Source organism: Aptenodytes forsteri, unplaced genomic scaffold (genome assembly GCF_000699145.1).
Source record: "Aptenodytes forsteri isolate BGI_AS27 unplaced genomic scaffold, ASM69914v1 Scaffold3, whole genome shotgun sequence".
NCBI classification, from domain to species: Eukaryota; Metazoa; Chordata; class Aves; order Sphenisciformes; family Spheniscidae; genus Aptenodytes; species Aptenodytes forsteri.
In genome coordinates, this window is record NW_008795283.1 from 965,221 (window position 1) to 987,206 (window position 21,986).

A 21,986-nucleotide genomic window follows, 5' to 3' on the forward strand; every position below is an offset into this window, starting at 1 on the left:
GATGGAATTTTAAAATCATTCCCAAATGCTTGATTTTATATTATATGTGTGTGCGCATGTGTGTGTGTGTACAGACATACTGACAGCATTAATTTCCTCATTGGGTATGTTTCCTTTACATACTCATGTGTGTCTATTTACTTTTTAAAAAGCGTACTACATTCACATGATCGAAAATCTCCTCGACCCCTATCTTTCATTATGTTTCCCTACTGAGAATTTAAGAGAGGAATGACACCTCCCTTTGCACTCAAATTCCATGTTTTCAGTGAAAATAGCGATAGTTACCTGTAACAAACGCTGTCAGTACAGGGACTGTGCACTCTTACAATGACAAAGACGTGCTGGAAGTGGGATCGAATGTTCTTTGGGCTGAACGGTTGTGCTCCAGGCTCCTGGAAAACTATTGTCACAATATCATTTCCAATATGTCGTTTTCTCAGAAGCTTTAACAAAAAAAAAGCATAGGTTAAAACACAGTCTTTTCACAATTTTCAATTATTTATTTCTCATTATTATAAATTACTATTGTTCAATTTTTTTTATTCCAAGTGATACTTCAAGCTGAAAACTGAAACAGTTGGGGATTTATATGACAAATACCAGAATATTAGTTATTCATCTACTAAGTTTCAGGCATGGGCATTTTCATTTTTGTAACAATTTCATTTCTACATGTAACATACAGGAAGACCTTGTTGGGGAAAATTTTAAGCTAAACAGAGGAAAAACAGCAGCAAAACCTGCTATATCAGAGTAATCAGTGATACATGGAAGCTGGAAAACACTCCTCACTTCACACATTTTTACAAGCCAGAAGCAGGTTCTATTTCAAGTTGAAAATAGTTGTCATTGTCCTTAAGACACGCTATAATAATTTTCTAATAGGCTTCTTTCAGTAAATCCAAGACTACAGTAAAAGAGAAAGATAAACTACAAAGCAGTGTAACATTTAGTGTACAAAAGCAAACTAAAAAGAATGCTGTGTTATCTTTCATTGTTAAAGGAAATTTCTATTTTATTTGCAGAAACACAAAATAACATCATTTCTAGAGTAAAATGCATACACATCATACACAACAAGACGGCCTACTATTTAACAAGACCAGGTACTTCAGAGTAACAAAGCAGGTCAGCCTACATAGCTCTTCAGTATAATAAAAAAACTTAAAAAAAAAAAGAGAAAGGATTTTGTCTCATGGCTTCTTGTGTAGCGTGCTGGACCACCCACTTGTCACCTCTGATTCTGTGCATATTACAATTTGCTGAATGCATTCCTTAAAGTGCAATGGACTTTGCTGCAGAAGGTTGAAAATCATGTCAAGTACACTATGGTCCCTTTGACATAAGATATGAACTCTTATTTATGTAACACAGATGTGCTACCGACATTATTGTATAATATTTAGATCAAAGTTTCAGTAAATAATGCATAATTAAATAGAAAACAGTCCTATGGAGAAAAATCTACCTATGATGTACCTACAATGATCTGCTTTGCTCATCTTCCTGACACAGAGATGGCCAATTTTATTTTTTGATACTTTTGATTCTTTAAGTGTTTTCTTTGCGAGTAACAAATGAAAGTTGTCATAAATATTCAATAAGTTCAGCTACTTTTCAGATGGAGGAAAAATTAATTCTAAATAGGCATGGTCCATCTTACCTGTTGCTTGTTGTTTGGAGTATATGGCAACATAGTAGAAACGTGGAACATGATTTCATAGTCCTTGTATGTTGTGTATAGAGAGTGAGTACCCGTTGAATCAGCTTCAGTTAAAGAAAAAAGAAAATAAAAGCATTATTTAAAAAAAAGTTTAAAAACAAAGCTCCATTATTATTAAAGAAAATCATCAGGCAAGACAAGAATTCCTATTCATCCTCGATCATAGCTGAAATGTCAGCAAGTAAAAACTTACCCAGAGTTTATTCACCTGCCAAAGCAAATGACACATATAGATGGCACATATAATTTTGCGTACTTTTCCCAATGAGGAACTTGTTAGGAATAGGGAATTTATACCAGAAAACCCTGAAGAAAGCCTATTTGAGCATGAAAAGTGGTAACAAAGTCTGAAATAATTTTCAGACACCACCCAATATCTCAGGCTAATCGGAATGAAACTGAACTGTAAGGAATGTGAAAAGGACTTCAGAAAGGAAGGTAGACAGATACTGCAAACGAATACCATGATCTCATGCATAATTAAGTATCAGTGGTGATATAACCCACAATATATGAAAGAACAGAATGGGTTCTTTTAAACATAAATATCAGGACTCTAAATTAACTGTAATGAAGTCAGATAAAACCTTCACTAAAACAGGTGCTTTATGGATAGGAGCAGTCAAAAACCCAAATAGGATGCTAGCATGCTTACAGCTGATGATGGAAAAAGCCCACAACAATGACATTATAATGCTGGTATATTAATCAAAGGTACTCTCACCTGTTTTGGGTTCTGGCCACCCTATTTTAAAAGTTATAGAAGAAAGAGAAGGGATCCAGAAACAGGCCACAAAAATAATTATACGTGGATGGAGAGACTTCCATGTGGAGAGAAAATGATAAAAACTAGGATTATGAAGTTTAGAAAGAAAAAAAAAAGAGGGGATATTATTAAAGTTTACAAAGTGTTGGTTGAAGACAACACTTGATTACAGACAAATTGGGAACTTCTGTTTTTACTTTTTTCCCTCTCAAAAAAAAAAAGAGACCTTGAAAAATGTTCCATTAAGTAGTAACACATTTAAAGCTGAAATAGTGAATATATTCTATTAAATATAACTGCTGTCCACAGTGCAAAAAGCCCATTTTCAAACAGAATTTTAAAAATAACTAGATTTATATATGGAAAAAGGCATCCTGGTTATTTGAAGTTATATAAACATGCTACCATATTATATAATCCCAGCTATTTATAGCAATGTATTTTAAAAAGCTGTTAAATACTACACCTTGGCATTTTTTATTAGCAGAGAGATCATGTTACTAAGGAGATAATAGCTCTGAGATTTGTGAGGCATTTACAATAACATAAATATACAGTTTATTTACCCAGATTTTGGGTATAAGCTTTGACAAGAAGTTTTCGTTTTCTGTCAAATTTGGAATAATAAAATAGAGGTAGCTTTGCTCTAAATGAAAAACCGCAACATCATCTATAAAATGAAATGGAAAGTTTTCTACATTATAGCTGCATAGAGATTTTGCATTTCTAAATCATCTATATAGAATAAAATGGGGATAAGAAAAAAAAAAAGGTTCCTAGAATCTTATCAAAAAATCTCAGTTAATGTTTCAAGAAGACTGGGCTCTCTTTTGCAGCACTCAACATTGCCATTATGAAAAACTAGCTAGCTGCTAAACATTTTCTTTTTAATGCTAATTACAACAGCATGACAGCTGAAAGGGAATCATTTCGTCTTGCACTCAGTTCACAACAGCCTCTATCCTCTCCCTGATCACTGCAAGGCATGCTGAAGGAGGCAGATGCACCTGAAAGTCACCTAAACATCAACATAACTCCTCACTGGCTTTTTTTGTCTAACTGTAAATATGCTAATTTGTACATCATCTTTCATAAATAGAGCACACAAAAATATTACAAAGAACTGGAAAGGGGGAGCAGGTTCAAAAAGAAAGGGAAGTGGGTAAGAAGACATACAGGGGAAGGAAGGCCACAAAAGAGGGGAAGGGGCCCTAAAGGGGTTGGGGGGAAGAAGAAAAGAATAAAGCAATTCTGACAAATAATATGCTAGAACAACACCTATGCATTTAAGCCAAACTTTCAACTTTCCTGGATGGACTTCAGTTCAGGCAGAAAAGCGTTCTCAGAACAGCACTGGTTCTGCAAACGAAGTAATAAGGCTACAATCCAAGTGACACATTTAATGATTCCAATTATTTCCAAGTACTTCACAGCTTAAATCCCTGTTATTCAAATCCAACTACAGACAGAAGTCCATATCCACTACAGACTGTGCATCTTTCTCACCATTCAGATTTCTTCTTTCTTAGAAGTCAAGAATACTTTTTCTGAAGTACAACACAATAATTACAGGCGTTTGCTCTAAATTAAATCACTGCCATTGCAATAAAATCCAAGACTGCGCACTGGAATAATAACCATCATTTCAAGGTCAGAACTGTAAGCCAGCACTGCAGTCTACTTTGATTTCCTTGTATTTAACAGAGGCCCGAGGGATCTACAAATTCATTAGCACCTTTTTACACTGAAGACATCCCCTCCTGCCATCAGTTTATGGCATACCTATTGATGCTGCCTTCTCAGACTTGTGCCATTACTGGATTTAGTTACTTAGCTGAGGACTTATCTGACCTTCTTTTCCTTCCATCATTATTCACCTTTAAAAATCCACCTTATTCTTCTGTCCTTCCAATGTTTCTCGGCTATCTTCACAAGGACTGTCTTAACAGGTTCCCATTTAAGTGTTTTTTTCAAACAGCAGCAGTGCTCAAAACTGTGACTGACACCACCAGCATACTGCTGATAAATTCACCTCACTGAAGCCAAAGGACTTTGTCAGCTTCTACAGCAGCTTTTAAAACCTCTGCACTAGAAAGCTGTATAAAAACCAGTACAAGTAGAAACTCTAACTCAGTGTTTCAAAGGAAAACATGTTGCAAGGAATTGTAGGAAAACAAAAAATAAACAATACTGATGAGGCAGGAGAAGGAACAGCCATTGCTACAAACTGCAGCAGTGCTCACAATTAAAGGCACAAGAAGTTTCAGAGCTTAATGTTTTTCCCATCTACCTTTGCTGTTAACAAGTCCTGCCTTATTTCTAGTTTCTCCTAGTCATTGGCCCAAATTCAGCATCTGTCAAACCTGCTCTCCTTTGTTATACAGAAGGATTACACCAAGCACTCATGTTCAACTTCTGTAATAGCCAAGTTGTTCTCAGAGACTATTTCCGAGGACAGAATCCTTTATTTTGTAACATACAGAAGTATATGTGTAATACAAACACAGAGAAATGCAGATGGACTTCCCCCCATCCCCATTTCTGCTTCTTAAGCAATCGAGGAAGCTCTGACCTCCGTTGGCTATTTGTCTCCCAGCAAATGTCTCAAACCCAACAGTAAGTCTATTCTTACTTCCGCATGGTTGAAAAGATGTTAAATAGTACAAGTTAAGAAGGTAATCTATCTGTATTATTTCAGTAGAAACACTGGGGTTTATTGACAACCCTTAAATGAAATGTCAATTTGAAGTCCATTCATTCCCCAGATTTTTAATCTATTTAATATCTTCTGTGCTATTTTTATATTCTTCTCATGTCTTAACCAAAAAGTTATGCAGTATAAACATCTCATACAGAAACCTACCATTATTAGCTAGGTTTATGAATTATCTAATGATGAGATTATAAACTCCTACAACTCACATTAATCAATCTCCTTCATTTCCTGCACCAACCACGCTACCACTCTGCTGGACACACATGCCAGGTTACCAGGCCTAGCATTATCCAGCTGATCCCATTTACCAATTTAAAATACTGAGAAATAAGACTAAGTGAGGGGGAGGGAAATAAAGCATGCATACAACTAGAAAATAAAGTAAAATGACTGAAGTTATAATTTGAAAGATTACTGTGATGTTTATTACTTTAAAGTGATGCCTATAAACTTCCTAGCAACCATGGGATAGATGACATTTTCAAGCTCTATTTCCTATCCAAAGTCTGTAGGCTGCCAGGAGATAGACTGCTTCCCCTCTGGTAACTCTAGAAATATACAAACAAAACTTTAAAAGTAACAGCTCTTTTCCACAGTGGCACTGGCACAGATCCAAAGCTAAAGCCCTTGAAGGATCCAATATACTTAAATAGGTTTTCAGTTAATAGGATGCGTGAGATTCCAATTTTAAAAATTGGCTCTGTTACGAATACTTACCAATTAGGCCCCTAATTCTAAAAATTTCTAAGAACAACAACTGTTCCGAAACTGCCTTTTGCTAGAGCAACTTTACTTTTCTAAATTTGCATAAATTAAAAACATCTTGTGAAAATTTCTGGAGTACATATACAAATCAGCTTCCCTCCATGCTGAGAAAATGTTTCATCGTGTCTTACATCATGCATCTGCTTTTCATAGGTTGCGAAGTATTGGCAAAGGTATAGGAACTAGCAAAGTAGCCTACATAGCTCTGAACTTTCTTGCAAGTTAACGAACAGACATTTGTTTTCAAGAGCATCTTTGCAATCAGCTGTGCTGACATTAAACAGAATTTTTATGCAGGAAAATTTCCTGAGTAATGAGACAGCAAGAACTATTTCATCACAGTGACCTCTAGCAACAGAAAAGCAGAGCTGGAAAAGGGAGAAGCTCGCTTCCTAGCTGTAGACCTAGCTGTTTCAACAAAACCCTATAAACCTAAGTCATGGTAAAACCCACAACCTCCTCCTTTGCGGGCCTTTCTGTGTTAGGGCCAAGGCAAAAAAGACTGATTGATTACTTTGGGTAGCTATCGAAGATGTATGGCCTGTCTGCATTCAGCTGTTCACATATTCCCCATACCTGAGATGCAGCTCTTGCGACCATCTCGTCTTTAGCATTTTGCCTACCACAAGGTGGCTTTTTTTTTGGCCATTTCCTATGCAGAATATGCAATAAGGGTTTCCGAATGTAGCTATCCAGAGCTTAGTGTTGTGCCCCCAAAACACCACGTTCTCTTCCACCACTTCCAGTCTGTGCTTTGCATACTGGCAGAAAGGAAAACATAGCACCATCAAGATAAATTACAAAAGTCTGTTGCCATTGTTCACATTTGCTGCTGTCTAAACCTGCTCATTAAGAACTCACATATGCTGTGCAGTCACATGTTTCCTCAGTGAGCCTGCAGACAATGTAACCCAAAAGATTTCAGACACCTTAGGAGCTCCTAAGCAGTTCTAGCTCATGAGGTCCCATGCATGTGAGCTTGTAAACCTTGACCGAAAGAAAACATAGGAAACCCTTCATGAAAGCAGCAGTTTCCACTCAGAGCATCCCCCCTTCCTCTCTGATCACAGTGAAGCGTTCATGTAAAGCCTCTCAATTTTTGTATTTTTAGATACAGAATGGAGCTGGTAGGTCTACTGGGCAACGTGAAAAAAGACACGTCAGCTCTCAACATGGAGTGGAAAACCTTCAGTACAAGACGACAACTCTTAAAACGAGGAGAGATTCAGTCAATTAAAAGTTTACATACATGTCCATTCAACAGGTGCTAGATTGTAGTACCTAAAATCAAAACCTGACAAAATTATTTCCCTGAGTCAGAAGCAACAAGAAGGAACTCAAACATTATTGAAAAATTCTGCTGTTTAGAAGAAAATTTTAAACAAGTACTAAGACACAGTTACAGCTTTCATGGGTATATCCAAGTAGATGAGTCAACTCTTAATCATACAGCATTTACATGTACTAGAAACCAGCGTGTGTGGACTGACACCAAAAAAGGGGTTTTTTTCAGATGTCTTAAATAACTAAGCCAGAAGAAAGTGAAGAGAGGATTTTACTTTAATTACTGAAAGTAACAAGAAGGTCACAGTGTAAAACCAGAAGCCATGAAATAACAGGTATTTTCTGTTTTCCATACACATTTGATTTTTGACCTAGCTTATTTTTATAACTGATGAAATAGTACTTTGGAGCTGCAGAAAAGGAAAACCCAGCCTCAGAATTATTGTATGGTATGTTTCCAGTAAAGGCAAGGCAATGTTACAGCAAGAAACTGCCTGGATTTCACCTGCAATCACGTATATAATCCTAGCCACTAAATCTAAAGGCACTGAATTCAAACTTGGACAAGTGCATAGGAAGGTTACCAGGTAATACTGCATGGGGGGGAGGGGCAGAGAAATCCACGCCTCCCATACCAATAAAAGACTTGGTTTATTAAGGGTAACATCACAAAAGCATAGAGGAGACACAACCGCAATGTGTAAATGCACTCAAGGGAGTAAATACAACAGAGGGAATATAAGTATTGCAACTAAAAGAATGCTGGCTCAATGGTAAATATGTGCGAAATAGGTATTAATTTAGGTTTAAAACCCCAGGAAGTTTTATAATCCTCTGAGGAGCGATGATTAGGCTGATCAAGAACAGCCTGAGGAGATGGCAACGTGATCCCTGTAAGAATCAAGGACACAAGGTAGAACAGTAGAGCACTAAAGCACAGCAAGTTACTGTATTTGTGATAGGAGACCCCCATGACAGGAGCACAGTTTTTGGTGCACTGAAGTTGATGAATACTTTTCAGCTTTCATGAATCAACTACTTAATTCAATTTCCTTTGCTGCAAGTGAGCAAAATAGCAAAAGATTTCCATAGGAACTGGTTACAAAGAAAAGGAAGACAGGCCAAAATTTTCCCCTGAGTATTTTTAAATAGATTTACAAATGGAATATAGCACATGCTAGCTGATAAACAGGTATTTCACAAGCTTGATTCCAAAAGTAGGGAGTTTCTTTTATAGATACTGTCGCCCAAGACCATCTTTCCACTGCATTTTTGTTGTACTATATTATCAGCTTTAACTGTAAAACGTAACTGCCAAATCCAGTTTAATTTCCATAACTAAAAAGAAATATCACAGAGAGAGGAATACATTTGATAGCAGGAGTAAGACAAAACTGCCTAAAAGAAAAACTACATGCAACAGACAGACCAGAAATACAATAGATCAACTTGTCACGGTGGAGTTACATAGATGGGTTCTCGAAACTTTTTTGGTGACAGCCTATTAGCATATCATTAAAAGAAATTATGACATACCAACTGTATTGATTACTCTTTAGACAACACACTGATGACGGATTTGCAATGCCGATAATGGTTCCATGGTTACTGGTTTCGTGTTGCAGCTTTATTGATAATTTCATACCAAATTAGTACAAATATCCAATAATTATCAGAGTTGAAAGACCATATGGGTATAGGTCAAATTACATACTTGCTCTACTTTCACTTCTAATGTTGAGCAACTGTCTTCCTATAGCAACGAGGTTATTTTTAAGAACTCTCTATAGAAAGTCAGTTAGCAACCATACAATGCATTTCGTTCACTTAAGGGAGGGGAAAAAAAAAAAAAAGAAAAAGCCTTACTCTTTGTATCCAGCTGAGCACGATACTTTTCAAATCCCTTGAGTCGAACTCGTTCTCCCAAGAGCTGAAGAAACTCTTCAAAGGCTGGACCTGCTGATTCATTATTATACATTTCCTCTTCTGTGCTTTGCCCGGCTTTACAGTACATGATACCCACCTTAAGTTGGTAACTTAACTGCAAAGGGAAAAAGATTAAAATCTTGTATGTATACCAAGTGATGCAGCAACTTATTTACTGAATTCACTTCATATTTTTTAATAAACCCATAATTCACAAAAATACCTACTTATCAGTCTAATTTCAAATGGTAGTCTCGTTCCAAATACTCTCATTGTTTTCCACCATAATTGCCTCGATGATAGTATATTTCATCTAAAGATGTCAAAATGCTTTCTGAAGTGAAACAAACATTAATGTTCCTTATTTTCAGGAACTCTGGCAGAGAGCAAAGGAGAGCCTTGGAGTTTACGCATGTAATTCATCTAGTAAAAATGCATACTTATTGCAGGGTAAATAATTTTTCCTCCCACACAGGAATTTCTGCAGAGGCTCCATTTTAAATAAATACCAAGCAGACCTGCCAGAGGAAAATCACAAGAAAGTCTATCGAAACTGGCATGAGATTTACAAGTTTGATCTACAGGTTAGTGGGAAGTGAAAACAGTTATTTGCAAGGGCACTGGAAGCAGTCATCTGCATATAGTGTGATTTGCTCTCAAAGCTTCTATCACAGGTCGTGAGACAAAAGGGTTTGGAACTTGCTGGGATGACGTGGACACACATAATTAAACTGAAATTTGTTAATTTTAACTTATTATATTTATGGTGGGAGAATTTAAAAGCCCTCAGAAGTGGTCCTACTCTGTCTCTAATGAAAGTCAATTTTAAAATTAAAAAAAAAAAAGTCTGAAAATTGCAGCTTTACTGCATTCTTCTTTTACTGCCAAAAGATGAATGGTGACAGGGATGAAGTATTAGCAGTAGGAAAATAAGTAGGGGGAAAAAGAAGGGTAAATTTCAACCTGGCTTGATTACTCCAGCTGAAAAAGTTAAGCATATGTAATGAGTCACAGTTCTAGGCTGTTTCTTTTTTCCCCTCCAGAATGTTCCTTATTTTATCATCTGACACAATGACTACTTGACTTGCATCTTCTAAATATGTCCAAATTTCTTATGATAAAATATGAGTACAGCATAGAATCACAGAATGGTTTGGGTTGGAAGAGACCTTAAAGATCATCTAGTTCCAGCCCCCCTGCCGTGGGCAGGGACACCTTCCACTAGACCAGGTTGCTCAAAGCCCCATCCAGCCTGGCCTTGAACACTTCCAGGGATGGGGCATCCACAACTTCTCTGGGCAACCTGTTCCAGTGCCTCACCACCCTCACAGTAAAGGATTTCTTCCCAATATCTAATCTAAATCTACCCTCTTTCAGTTTAAAACCGTTACCCTCATCCTATCATTACACCCCCTGATAAAGAGTCCCTCCCCATCTTTCCTGCAGGCCCCTTTTAAGTACTGGAAGGCTGCTATAAGGTCGCCCCGGAGCCTTCTCCTCTCCAGGCTGAACAACCCCAACTCTCTCAGCCTGTCCTCATCTCAATCTATTTCTTATGAAAGAAACATACGCAGGCCAACTTCCAAAACTGCAACTAAAAAAAAAAAAAATTTCAATTTCATGCCTTGAAGTAATATTTCTATTTCCTTTTCTCTCATTGTTAACTATTTGAAATGCTTTCTGTGTAACTATAAAGGAAATATACTCTTTCAGCACTAGAGACCCAACCAAAAACATTCACCTTTAAGAATGAAGACTGCATATTTTGGGCACCCAAGTATTAAGATTTGAAGCAAAGATATTTATTGGTAAAACAAATACCTAGCACATGCAAATTAATGTTACAATTTATTATTATGATTATTTATTTCAAATCCCTATTCACTAAAAAAATAAAAAAAATCAAAACAACCATCAGTGTACACAATGCTCGAAACAATCCAGATACAGATGGATGGCACACACTTTTTTTTTTGTAAAACATTCTGCATGATGACTGATTAAGATTTAAATTTTCTCAGGAATCACGGAAGGTAGATGAGGTTTGCGGGTACATTTCTATGACCTCTGCTTAGCTAGTGAACTACATGATCCCACTCACTGCAAACTTAATGCCTCACAACAGCCAAACTTAGTGCCTTCACTGACAGGGATATGTGCTCTCACAGAGAACCTGGACCAGCTACTGCTGACGTGTGGGAAGAGAGGAGAGAGGAAGGGAGAGAGGAAGGGTGGTGAGAGGTGGCCGCTGCTGCTGCTCCTGCCAGAACAACTGCCATCACTTTCTGTATCATCAGTAGCAGGTCCTGTCTTGGACTGTTCAGGCAATGTTTGCTGCTCAGATATGCTCTTTGTCCGCTCCCAGGGAAATACGATGGATGGAAATGTTTCATGGCACCACAATGCCTTAGCCGCACTGCTAATTACAATAGTTTCTAGTAATTTTACTTAAACAAGTTAGGACAAAGAAAATCATTCTCACCAAGCACACCGACACTATTTAAGCTTCAATTTTGGGTGAAGGAAGTATTTTTAAGGGCATAAACATAAATGGGATCCGCAGCATCCATGAGCAACCAAACAACTGTCCTTTATTGCTTTGGAAATGTCAGCCTAAGAAACTAAGTAAGGACTATGCAAAGATCAGGATATGCCTTCTAGCTGTGTTCTTAGATTTGCTGAACTTCAAAAAAAGTTTCATAAGGACAACAGAAGCTGGTATTTCTGAATCAAAAAAGCGGATCTGGGGGAGGGAAGGCATGCAGTCCCCATTACTACACCTCCTTCTGATAAATCTAGGGTCCTTAGAAGTGTATTAACTCCAAGTAAAAGCTAAAAAAGGAGCTGAAGGATGAATTCTGCTGTGGTAAAACTCCTCAAGTAGCAGCTTCATTTTAATAATCTAAAAGTATTTACATATTTATATATGTGGGTAAAGTGCACTTCAATTATTTGTCTAGCACCCAATGAAAGACAGTGGAAAGCATATCTTGGATTTAACCCGTCAGCAAGTTTGTATTATAAATACGGAATTACATTAAAAACTGACTGACATTTCACAGTATTGCTGTGAATGAGAAATTGCCATAAAGATAAACGTCTACTGGAATATACCAGTAATTGCCCTGATATTCAAATTTTTAAATCATATTTGGAAGTAAACCTAAAGTAAGTTACCATGAACTCTGCATTCAAGGCAAAGATTAGTAGATGGTAATTAGCCAGGAAGCTAGCGCAGCCCTACAGAACGATTGGATTGCTTTTTAACACAGAACCATTCAAATGAATACATTTTAATAAAGCAAATAAAAGAACAGCTAGGTGACAAGCAATGTGGGCCATATGTACAGAACAGCAGATGTTACCATGACTCTAGCAATCTAAGGGGAAATAAGGAACACACAACTTGACATACAATACCAGTACAAAACTGGGGCAAGAAGAATATTGCATTCAAGAAAGATTAGTAGATGGTAATTAGCCAGGAAGCTAGCGCAGCCCTACAGAACGATTGGATTGCTTTTTAACACAGAACCATTCAAATGAATACATTTTAATAAAGCAAATAAAAGAACAGCTAGGTGACAAGCAATGTGGGCCATATGTACAGAACAGCAGATGTTACCATGACTCTAGCAATCTAAGGGGAAATAAGGAACACACAACTTGACATACAATACCAGTACAAAACTGGGGCAAGAAGAATATTCCCATTCTGACATTGGATGACATATGCAGATACTGAAAGAATAGAAGAGACAGAGTTCAGCCATAAAAGTGATATGAAGTTCAAAGAAAATATGTTGCAGTGAAAGACTTGAAAAGTGCAATCTGTTTAGTTTATCATAAACAAGACCAACAGATGATTTAATCACTGCATACAAAAACCTTTGCTGGAAAAAAAAAAATCTCACACCAAAATGACTCTTAAGATGTAGCAGAGAAAGATATTGGAAGTCTGGAAGCCAAAAGCAGATAAATTCAAATAAAGAACTGCAAATTCTTAAATAAGAAAACAACCAACTGCTTTAAAACTTCACTCTAAGAATAAAAAAAAAAAAGATAGCCTATCTTAATCAAAAGTGGTGCATGCGAATTTGGCTCAATGAAGTGGTTATTGGGTGAAATTTAATGGCTAAGTCGGGCTAAGGTCACTTTACAGTCTTAACTCTTAAATTTACAAAACATCTTATTTGCTATATCAAACGGGCACCTTTTCGTGCTGTAATGAAACAGTGCGACACTCAGCAAGAAGTGATAAACATTCTGTGTACCTAATTAGTAGAGCAGCTGTTACCCAAATTTTTCTGTTAGCTTGGAATTGATAAAAAATGCAGCTTCTAATTAGTACAGAGTGTGCTTATCTTTCTCTGTTAGAAGTGTCAAACTGTCATTACCACAAAACCAGAAAATACTTTGATGTAGATAATACAATTTTAACTATCACTTGTCCTTAATGATTCTTGAAAGTTTAAGCAGTAACAGAAAACCATACTATATACCATATTGTGGGAGCTTAATGATGTATAGGATATGAAATAAAGAGAATTTAATTTCTCACCTTTTTAGACATAACTGACTTCTGAAGCAAATTATACTAAATTACTTTTCAAATTAGGTATTAACTAGAAATAATTTTGGAATTAATTTTTTTAATTAGAACTTTCTGCTAGATTTTTTTTTTTCTTTGTGAAAATTTTCCCATCAACGCTATTGAGATTGCATGTTCTTGATGGGCATATCTGGAAGGTACCGATCCTTGAATCCAAAGGCTCACTTATGGACCCATGTTGAATTAAATTCCATTTTCTCCACTGCTGAAACAAAACTTTGGAAAGAGATTGAAAGATATCCTTGAGTCTTCAAGTGCCTGACAAACTTGATTCTGGATGAAGGGCAGATTAGGTTTAGGCTCAGGTAATAAATCATAAACACTGAATGTGTGTATATTTGGAATCACTTCTCTAATTATCTAAGGAAAACACTCAGGCCTCCAACTTCTTAGGATCTCATAACGTGAAAGAGAATAGTTATACTGAGCAGTGTAAGCATCTAAAGATTCCATCCTTCTTTTAGCAGGCTATACAGTAAACCCATCTCCCCTCAACCTTATGTGTTCGCTGGCTCATCGCAGTGTTGTTCTCTGCAGGAGCCAATAAGCACATGCAGGAGAAACAGCTAGTACAGAGTATACTTGAATTTCCAAGAGACATTTAACAAAGCTTTTTCTTCAAAAAGTCCTAAAAACCCTAAATAGCTGGGGTACAGAAAAAGGAACTCACTTAGACATGTAACTGGCTAAAAGACAAAAAGAAGCTGAAGAAAATGATCAGTAGAGTAAGGCAGTGATCTGAAGCTGGACATACAGTTTTCAACACACACTTTAGCAATCTGATAGAGGTGATGAATAGTAAGGTAACTTGATGAATAGTAAGGTCACTAAGTTTGCTAACATTACTGAGTTATTACTCTACAGTACTGGAGTTGAAGACTGGCTATGAGAACTACCTAAGGAACTTATGATGGTGGATAACTGGGCAAAAGAATGGCAGATGAACCTCAGTGCAAGTAAAGCTTGAAGTGATCCATGTGGTACAATGATACTCAACTTTCTATCTACAGCAATGAGCTCTGACTTATACCCCTAAGGAACAGGATCTTAGGTGTTCATGAAAAGATACTTTCAGAGTTCAGTAGTAGCCATAATGCAAATAAAACATCAGTAATTACTAGAGAGGGAAGAGATAAGAAAGCATACTAAATCAAATTTTTTCCCCATCTTCAAAAGTGCACTGTTTTAAAATAGATGGGGGAGAGGAAGAGAGGAACTGGAAAAACTCCAGAGAGAGGCAAAAGCATGATCAGAAGTACAGAACAACTTCTACATGAGAAATGACTAACTAAACTAGGACTCAAACTGGTAAAGCAGAGGAGTAGGATAGAGAGCCATGTAAAAGCCTACAAGCTATCAGGAGCTAGGAAAGTATCACTCCATGCTCATCCTGTTCTCATATTCTTAGCCAGGCACCCACTGTTGGTCATGGTCAGTGACAATACTGGGCGGCACCTACCTTGGGCTGACCACACATAACCACTCCCGCGTATCATGTTCTTAGTGAAATAGATGAGGTTCTGAAACTAACTAGAAGACAAAGTGTTTTGCTCAAGTTTTGCTTCTGGTAGGTTCTTATTTGGGGATTCTCTATCTTGTCCGTTTTAATAACCAAACCTCAAGGAGGCTGACAAAATCTTTATGATAGTCACTTGTAAACCTGTTTAGAATAGCTATATTCTCTCCCTTGTGGGGCAGAAAATGATTAGACCTTTTTCAATTTTATGATAGCAAAGTTAGACTGACAACAAGAATAAATAATAACATAGGTGTTAATTCTGTGCAGGAAAGGCTGATCATGAGAAGCAAAAAGACCAGGAGAAAGAGACAGTCTCAGTACTCAGAGCTGTTAAATGTCACTGTCAAAGTTTTTAATCATAAAATTCACTTTACTCATGGACTTTCATTTTGCTAAGTCTAAGCTATATAGCTAATGAGCATCAGTTCCATCTTTAAGAGACCAGGGGACTATGACCTAATTGAAAACCACTTGTATGAAGAAGAGGCTTAGAATATTTTGCCATGTAGTTTGTTTCAGGGGAAGGAAAAAAAAAAGAAAATAGAGACAGGCAGCACCTGGTAATGGTTGTGCCAATACAAAATTACAACAAAACATTTAGTAACATGGGAGATTTCTATTCTCATTATAATAGCAGTAAGAAAATCAGAACAGAACTCCATCCTCCCCACAGTCTTTGAAAAACAATCACTTAGTCTCTTCTAAAGTAAATTAAAATGGACAATTACCATAACATTAATCTAAAACTTTAGACTGCTTAGAGCTTGATTTCATACATACCAAATATTCTGCAAAACTTGGGGGAAAGACATGCAACATAACTCTCCCTACAGGTGACAAGCTTTAGTTTAAATGAGGCATTTTAATAGACTGACTCTAATCACTTAAAGCTAAAAGGTAATTTTGCAGTTCATGGCAGTAATCTGACAGTTTAAGACAATTCGTCTCATTTTACAACTCTGCACTTACCCCTTGTTCATCCAGCTTCATAAGCTGTTCCGTGACTTTTGGAGTGTTGAAGGCCAGCCTTAGGCAATGGATATTCAGCTCAGGAACCACATATTCCAGCACTTCTTTTAGGGGAAGTCCCCTGGCTGTGCAATGCTTTGCAGTTGAAGGGATAGCATCTTCCAGCACAGAGCCTCTTAATGTCATAAGCTAAGCATACAAAACAAAAATAGCTTATACATTGAATTATGCACTGAGAAAAGGTTGATTAGCAATAGCAGTGGAGCAAAACATACTATTTTTCCAATTCTGAATAGAGATAGAGGACATTAAGTAACTTGTTGCGTGAAACAGACAGTGATATGCAAAACGTCACTCTGATAGCTAACTAGTCAGAATATTTCAAATGATTCAACAGATTTAAGTTTTACAGGAAACGAATACTTGGAAAAATTAGCAGTATTATTTCTAGCAGAGCATTTCAAAGTATAAAAAGTACGCTTCTCAGGTCTACCCACTGTCATGTATAAAAGTTGAGGAAGTAATTTTCCTCCTCTTTGCTTGCTTCTAGCTAATATAGCTCCTCTTAAGTTTCTCAAACTTTAACCAAAACAACCTTCACAGTTTCCTCTGTATGGGATGTTATGGAATAACTCACTCACTGATACACTTACCTGTATTCTGGGTAATACAAACATACAGCATAACTTTGTCAGGAGATTTCTGGATTATACTTATATAGAGGAGAAGGAAATCTATTATCAATACTGAAAAACACACAAACTCCACACATACCACCTGGTTTTGCCTGCTCACTTCTAGCTTCTTTTACTATCATTCCTGAACTGCTTACCTCACTGGTTCTGAATATGATCCGGTAGTTGTATTGAGGTCCATTTTCTTTGATTTCCTCTGGCTTCTCTCTTCTTATACTCACAGCTACTGGACCCAGGTTCTCATCTGCCCCAAAATAGTTCCAGTGTTCTTGCATATAAAAAAACCAAACATAGAACACACAAATAAAAGTCTGTCTTACTTCTTACACTTCCACTGTATTTTCATGCTTAGTTGTTGTATTGGAAATAAATTGCCAGCTCCACTAGTCAATAAGAGCATGTCTTCAGCGGTACCAGGATTTCATTCTTGTGCTTCAGTTCTCTAACAAGCTCCATTTATACAAGAAGGATGAAATTCAACATTGCATCTCTGCTTAAACAGGCCTAAAACAGGATACACCTCTTACATTGGCTCTTATATCGAAATCTGTTTCATTCACGTTGAACTAAAGTACTTCCTTCCCTTAAAAATAAAAACAAGGAAGCCAAATGCACCCAAGTGGGAAACTCACCAATCTATGTTAAAATGGGAGCAGCAAACAACTGTACTTAACAAAGGATGTAACTTATTTATTTTTGTATGGAAAAAGCAAAAAACAGTCAAACAAGTTACTCAATTATAGAAGGGGAAAAACCGATGAAGACTTGTTCATAGTAAAAAAAATCAAAGCATAGTACCATAGAAAAATAGAATAAAGCACAAGAAACAAAATGACTGGCATAAATATTTAACAGTGAAGTGTCGAACAACCCTAAGAGTACATTTAAAGTGCTAAGAGTTGAGTCTAAAACTAGCCTAGTCGGGAAGGTGGCAGAGAGAAGAATACAGGACTGGTGAAATTGCTCACTAGCTGAACAGTAGATTATTTGAGATGGATTTTTATATTCATTAACTATACATACATAAAGCAAAGCTTTACATGAAAAAATATTAGAAAAGTGCATTTACAGAAATTAAAGCTCAACAATTTAAGAGACTGGTGTTGAAGGCTCTTCTATTGAGCCTTCTGACCATCATGAACTATCTTGACAGATGACAAGAGGTACGTCACCATGAATGCAGCAACATATAAACAAAGTTGCACATATCTCAGGTGACAACAACTGCATTTAAACATACAATACCTGCACAGAAAATTAAAGAGAAACTGCCAAAAAATAGAAGTCAAGCATTGTACAAGAAAAATAAGTCCTATGTAATCACTTTCCATATGTTGCATATCTGCATATATGAATGAATTTATACATGCACAAAAATAGAAAGTTAGAGCCATCTGAAAATTCAACAATTCAAAGAAATGTTAAATTCAGTGGAATGAAAAAAAGATGTAACTGCACTGAAAGAAAATGTAACCATACTGCCTGAACTACTATATACAGATCACTTGTGATTCTTAAAACAACCAGAAGTTTAAAACAAGAGCAGTCTAATATGAGCTATTCTGCTACAGAGATAAAATGTAAAATATTTTAATATCACCATCAAGAACTGCATCTTTAAAAATACTAAAAATAGATACTGAAATACACTCCATCCAAAGTGAATGGCAGTCATTTTCCCAATGAATAATCACTTGCGGTGTTAAAAATTTGAGTGCCTCATTTTTCATTCTATTTCTTTTTAAAATTATACTTGCTGGTTCTTGCTATACTTTCCTCCAACACACTAAATGCTTTTCAGGTAGGTGCTCTCTCCTTATGAACTTACTTGTGCCCTAGAATTACACCTTTGTCTTCACAGAGCTGTCCACCCCTTTAAGCCCTTGGGGACTCAAATCTATTCCCCAGTATCTGGTATGTTATTACCCATTCCTCAGTGTTTTCCATTCAAGATTTCAGAGCATGCAAGACAAAAGAAACATGCTTGCAGCATTATAAAGCTTGCTTTCTACCAAATTCCCCTGCAAGTCATCAAAAGCCAATACTCTGCACAGAGGTAATTAAGATTCAAAATGCTTTTAATATCTTGTGGAATTATCCTGTAAATATTGGCGTAAGTTTTGGGTGACTGAATTAGTCATGAGTGGGGAAATTACGAATAAATTAGACCATCCACATAAGCCTAATTACATCTTTATACTACTCCACTGACATGAGCCCTGTAAATGCCATGGAGATCATCTGTTGTTTAAAGACCCAAACCATCTTATTAGCACCCTAGCTTTTCTTCTTCCATTAAGTAACTTGCTTTTTTCAGGATGTTTATAGCTCACCAAACAGTTTATGGCAGAGATGGTCAACGCAGAAGAAGCACAGTCATTAAGAACATGAGATCAATTTTCAATCAGCATATTATGCAGGTTCCAAAACCAGAAGACAGCTTGGCCATTTCCATGCTAAACTGCTTAGTGACTTAAAAACATTGATGTACCTTTGCTTATACAATAGAAAATTTTAAGGAAAAAAGGTATGTTGGTAATACATACTAGAAGGGTCCAAAAATTACATTAATTTTCTGCACTGACAACTGCACAGGATAAAATTTGTATATCTTGTAACCAGTCTAGCCTGCAATTCAGATAGAGAGTTTTCTCAGGAGAAATCATTCTACATCTTGAAAACACATTTAGGAAGGCTGGCAAGAGGAACGTTTAAAGCTGCATGAAAACACACATACAATTCTGTATAATTTGATTAAGCTTTTTATCTAGCTCCTATTTATTTGGAAAAATGCACAAAGAAGTGTGGAATTCTACACTTCTCTGCTAATAGGAACTGTCTTTTATTCTCTTTCCCTTCACTCTACACTGGACAGTTGTTTTTCTTCATCTCCTATGCATCTCCTCAGTCCTCTCTTCTATTCACATTGTCCCCTCCTCTATTCACATTTACTATGGGGTCATTCATTCTTTACCTTCGACTTTATTCTCTTTCTCCTCCTCTACCCCACTTCTGTATTCATTCTGCAAGCTGGAGTATATACCCCAGTATCTGGCTACTTTTCCCTGTGGTACAGAGTTTCTTGCATCTCCACCTGATTTTCCACTACATCCTGAATTTCCTTGCATCCAACCATTTTCTCTTTCCTGTAGCAGGAAAAGCAGTAGCAGAATTTAAGTGCACAAAGCTTAACATCCAATCTAAAAGGTAGTTAATTAGGAGTTTTATTGTAAAAAGGGCTACTTCACAACTATAATTCAAGAATTTTATGCCAAACATGAATAGCATAGAAGACAGCTTTTTCCTCCACCCCACACAGAACCTCATTGAAAGCAACACTTCTCAAGCTTGACATTATTTCATTTAAACTGTTGTTGAAAAATTATTTAATTAAAAGACATTCCTGAGACAACTAGCAACAGCCGTAAGTTAGTTTATAAATCCATGCCAAAAAGAAATAATTAATTGCTTGTACCTGGTCATTAAAACAGATTATACATACTTCTAAAAATAGTTAAATATTTATCATATAATTGAAAAGGCACTTCCAGTGAAAGAACTTAAGTGAAAGTACTCATTTTCCTGGCAGATATTTATGAGTTTCCCTTGCAAAGGAAATCCAAGCAAATGCACTTTATTTTGAGCAAGGAGGTTCTTTTGTGCTTTTATCCTATTTACCTTTGGATATCATGTTCAATTGATGTATTTTGTGCTCCCAGACTAGAAGTAAAAATCCCAAACATACCGCTTCAGAATGAAACTCTGCAACGAGCATTTTCCTCTAATCTTACTGCAGCATTTACAGCACTGGACAACTCTGCCCAGCAGTTCTCTGGGAACAAGAGGGCAGCATTTTTAGAGCTCAGTCCTATAATGTCTTCAGACTGTTGCTCATGACCAGACTGTTAACTGTAAATTTTCTGGAAGTCTAGCCACATACTTGAAAGGTACCAATTTGGGGACAGAATATGCAGCAATTTAAAGCATTAGACCGAAGAGGTTTTTTACTGGCTGCCAAGTTAAAGGAAAGCTGACCAACAGTCATTCATTATAAAACCAGCTCAGGAAACTATTTACTTCTCAGTCAAGTCTTTCATTCTAAGCCAGTAACTCAAATTTGTCCTAAATGGTAACGATGTTAGCAACTCCTGCCTGATGATGACCAAAGCTAAATGGATGCTCTTGGTTCTCTCCCTGAGAACCATAATTCCCAGGCACAAATGGGGGGACAGAGAGAATAGACTGCTCTTCCGGAGCGATATGCTCTCTTTTCTAAGCAGCACTTAGACAAGCTGATGGAAACAAGTTTTTCCATCCCTATGGTTTTATTATTGATAATAAATAAGTCTTTAATATCAAGCTATAGATAGGCTAATAAGCATGGCTCTCCTTGAAAAATACTTTATTCCTAATAATTAACCTGTTACCTAAATGTACAAACATTTATAAGACTTCATCCAGAATACATATGCAAAGCTTTTACCCATGTATGGGAAAGAAATTCAAGTCTCGATGATAAGTTATGGCCAGACATTTGGAATTTCTAAGTACAAAACAGAAAACATTACAATACCATGTAAGTCTGCGGTTTAGAATCATAGAATCATAGAATCACTGAGGTTGGAAAAGACCTCTAAGATCACCGAGTCCAACCGTCAACCCAACACCACCATGCCCACTAAACCATGTCCCTAAGCGCCTCATCTACACGTCTTTTAAATACCTCCAGGGATGGGGACTCCACCACTTCCCTGGGCAGCCTGTTCCAATGTTTAACCAAATGGTTATGGCAATGCCATGGTCATGGCAATGCCTTTCTAACCTTGGAAAAACCCTTGCACCTTGGAAAAAAAAAAAAATCTCTTCCCCGCGTTGGGCATGGTGTTGAGTGTGTGATGCACTGCAGGTCGATCAGTAGGATGGAAACTGGCTGGATCTGCCTGGGAAATCCCCCCCAAGGAGGCGCTTTGTGCTGGCCATGTCCCCCACGTAAACCCGAGCAGGGGCT

General features: G+C 36.9%; 1 protein-coding gene across 2 annotated transcripts in view; it reads right to left on the bottom strand.

Moving 5' to 3' along the window:
- SIPA1L1 (signal induced proliferation associated 1 like 1) overlaps nucleotides 1-21,986 on the bottom strand; it is an 82,260-nt gene that overhangs the window by 50,570 nt on the left and 9,704 nt on the right. For both annotated transcript variants that reach the window (XM_019472074.1, XM_019472075.1), the window contains exons 2-6: nucleotides 17,116-17,246; nucleotides 16,284-16,472; nucleotides 9,124-9,298; nucleotides 1,667-1,770; nucleotides 289-446 (exon numbers count right to left, since the gene is read on the bottom strand). In XM_019472074.1, the coding sequence (XP_019327619.1) occupies nucleotides 289-446; nucleotides 1,667-1,770; nucleotides 9,124-9,298; nucleotides 16,284-16,472; nucleotides 17,116-17,246 (757 nt within the window). The remainder of the gene's footprint in view (nucleotides 1-288; nucleotides 447-1,666; nucleotides 1,771-9,123; nucleotides 9,299-16,283; nucleotides 16,473-17,115; nucleotides 17,247-21,986) is intronic.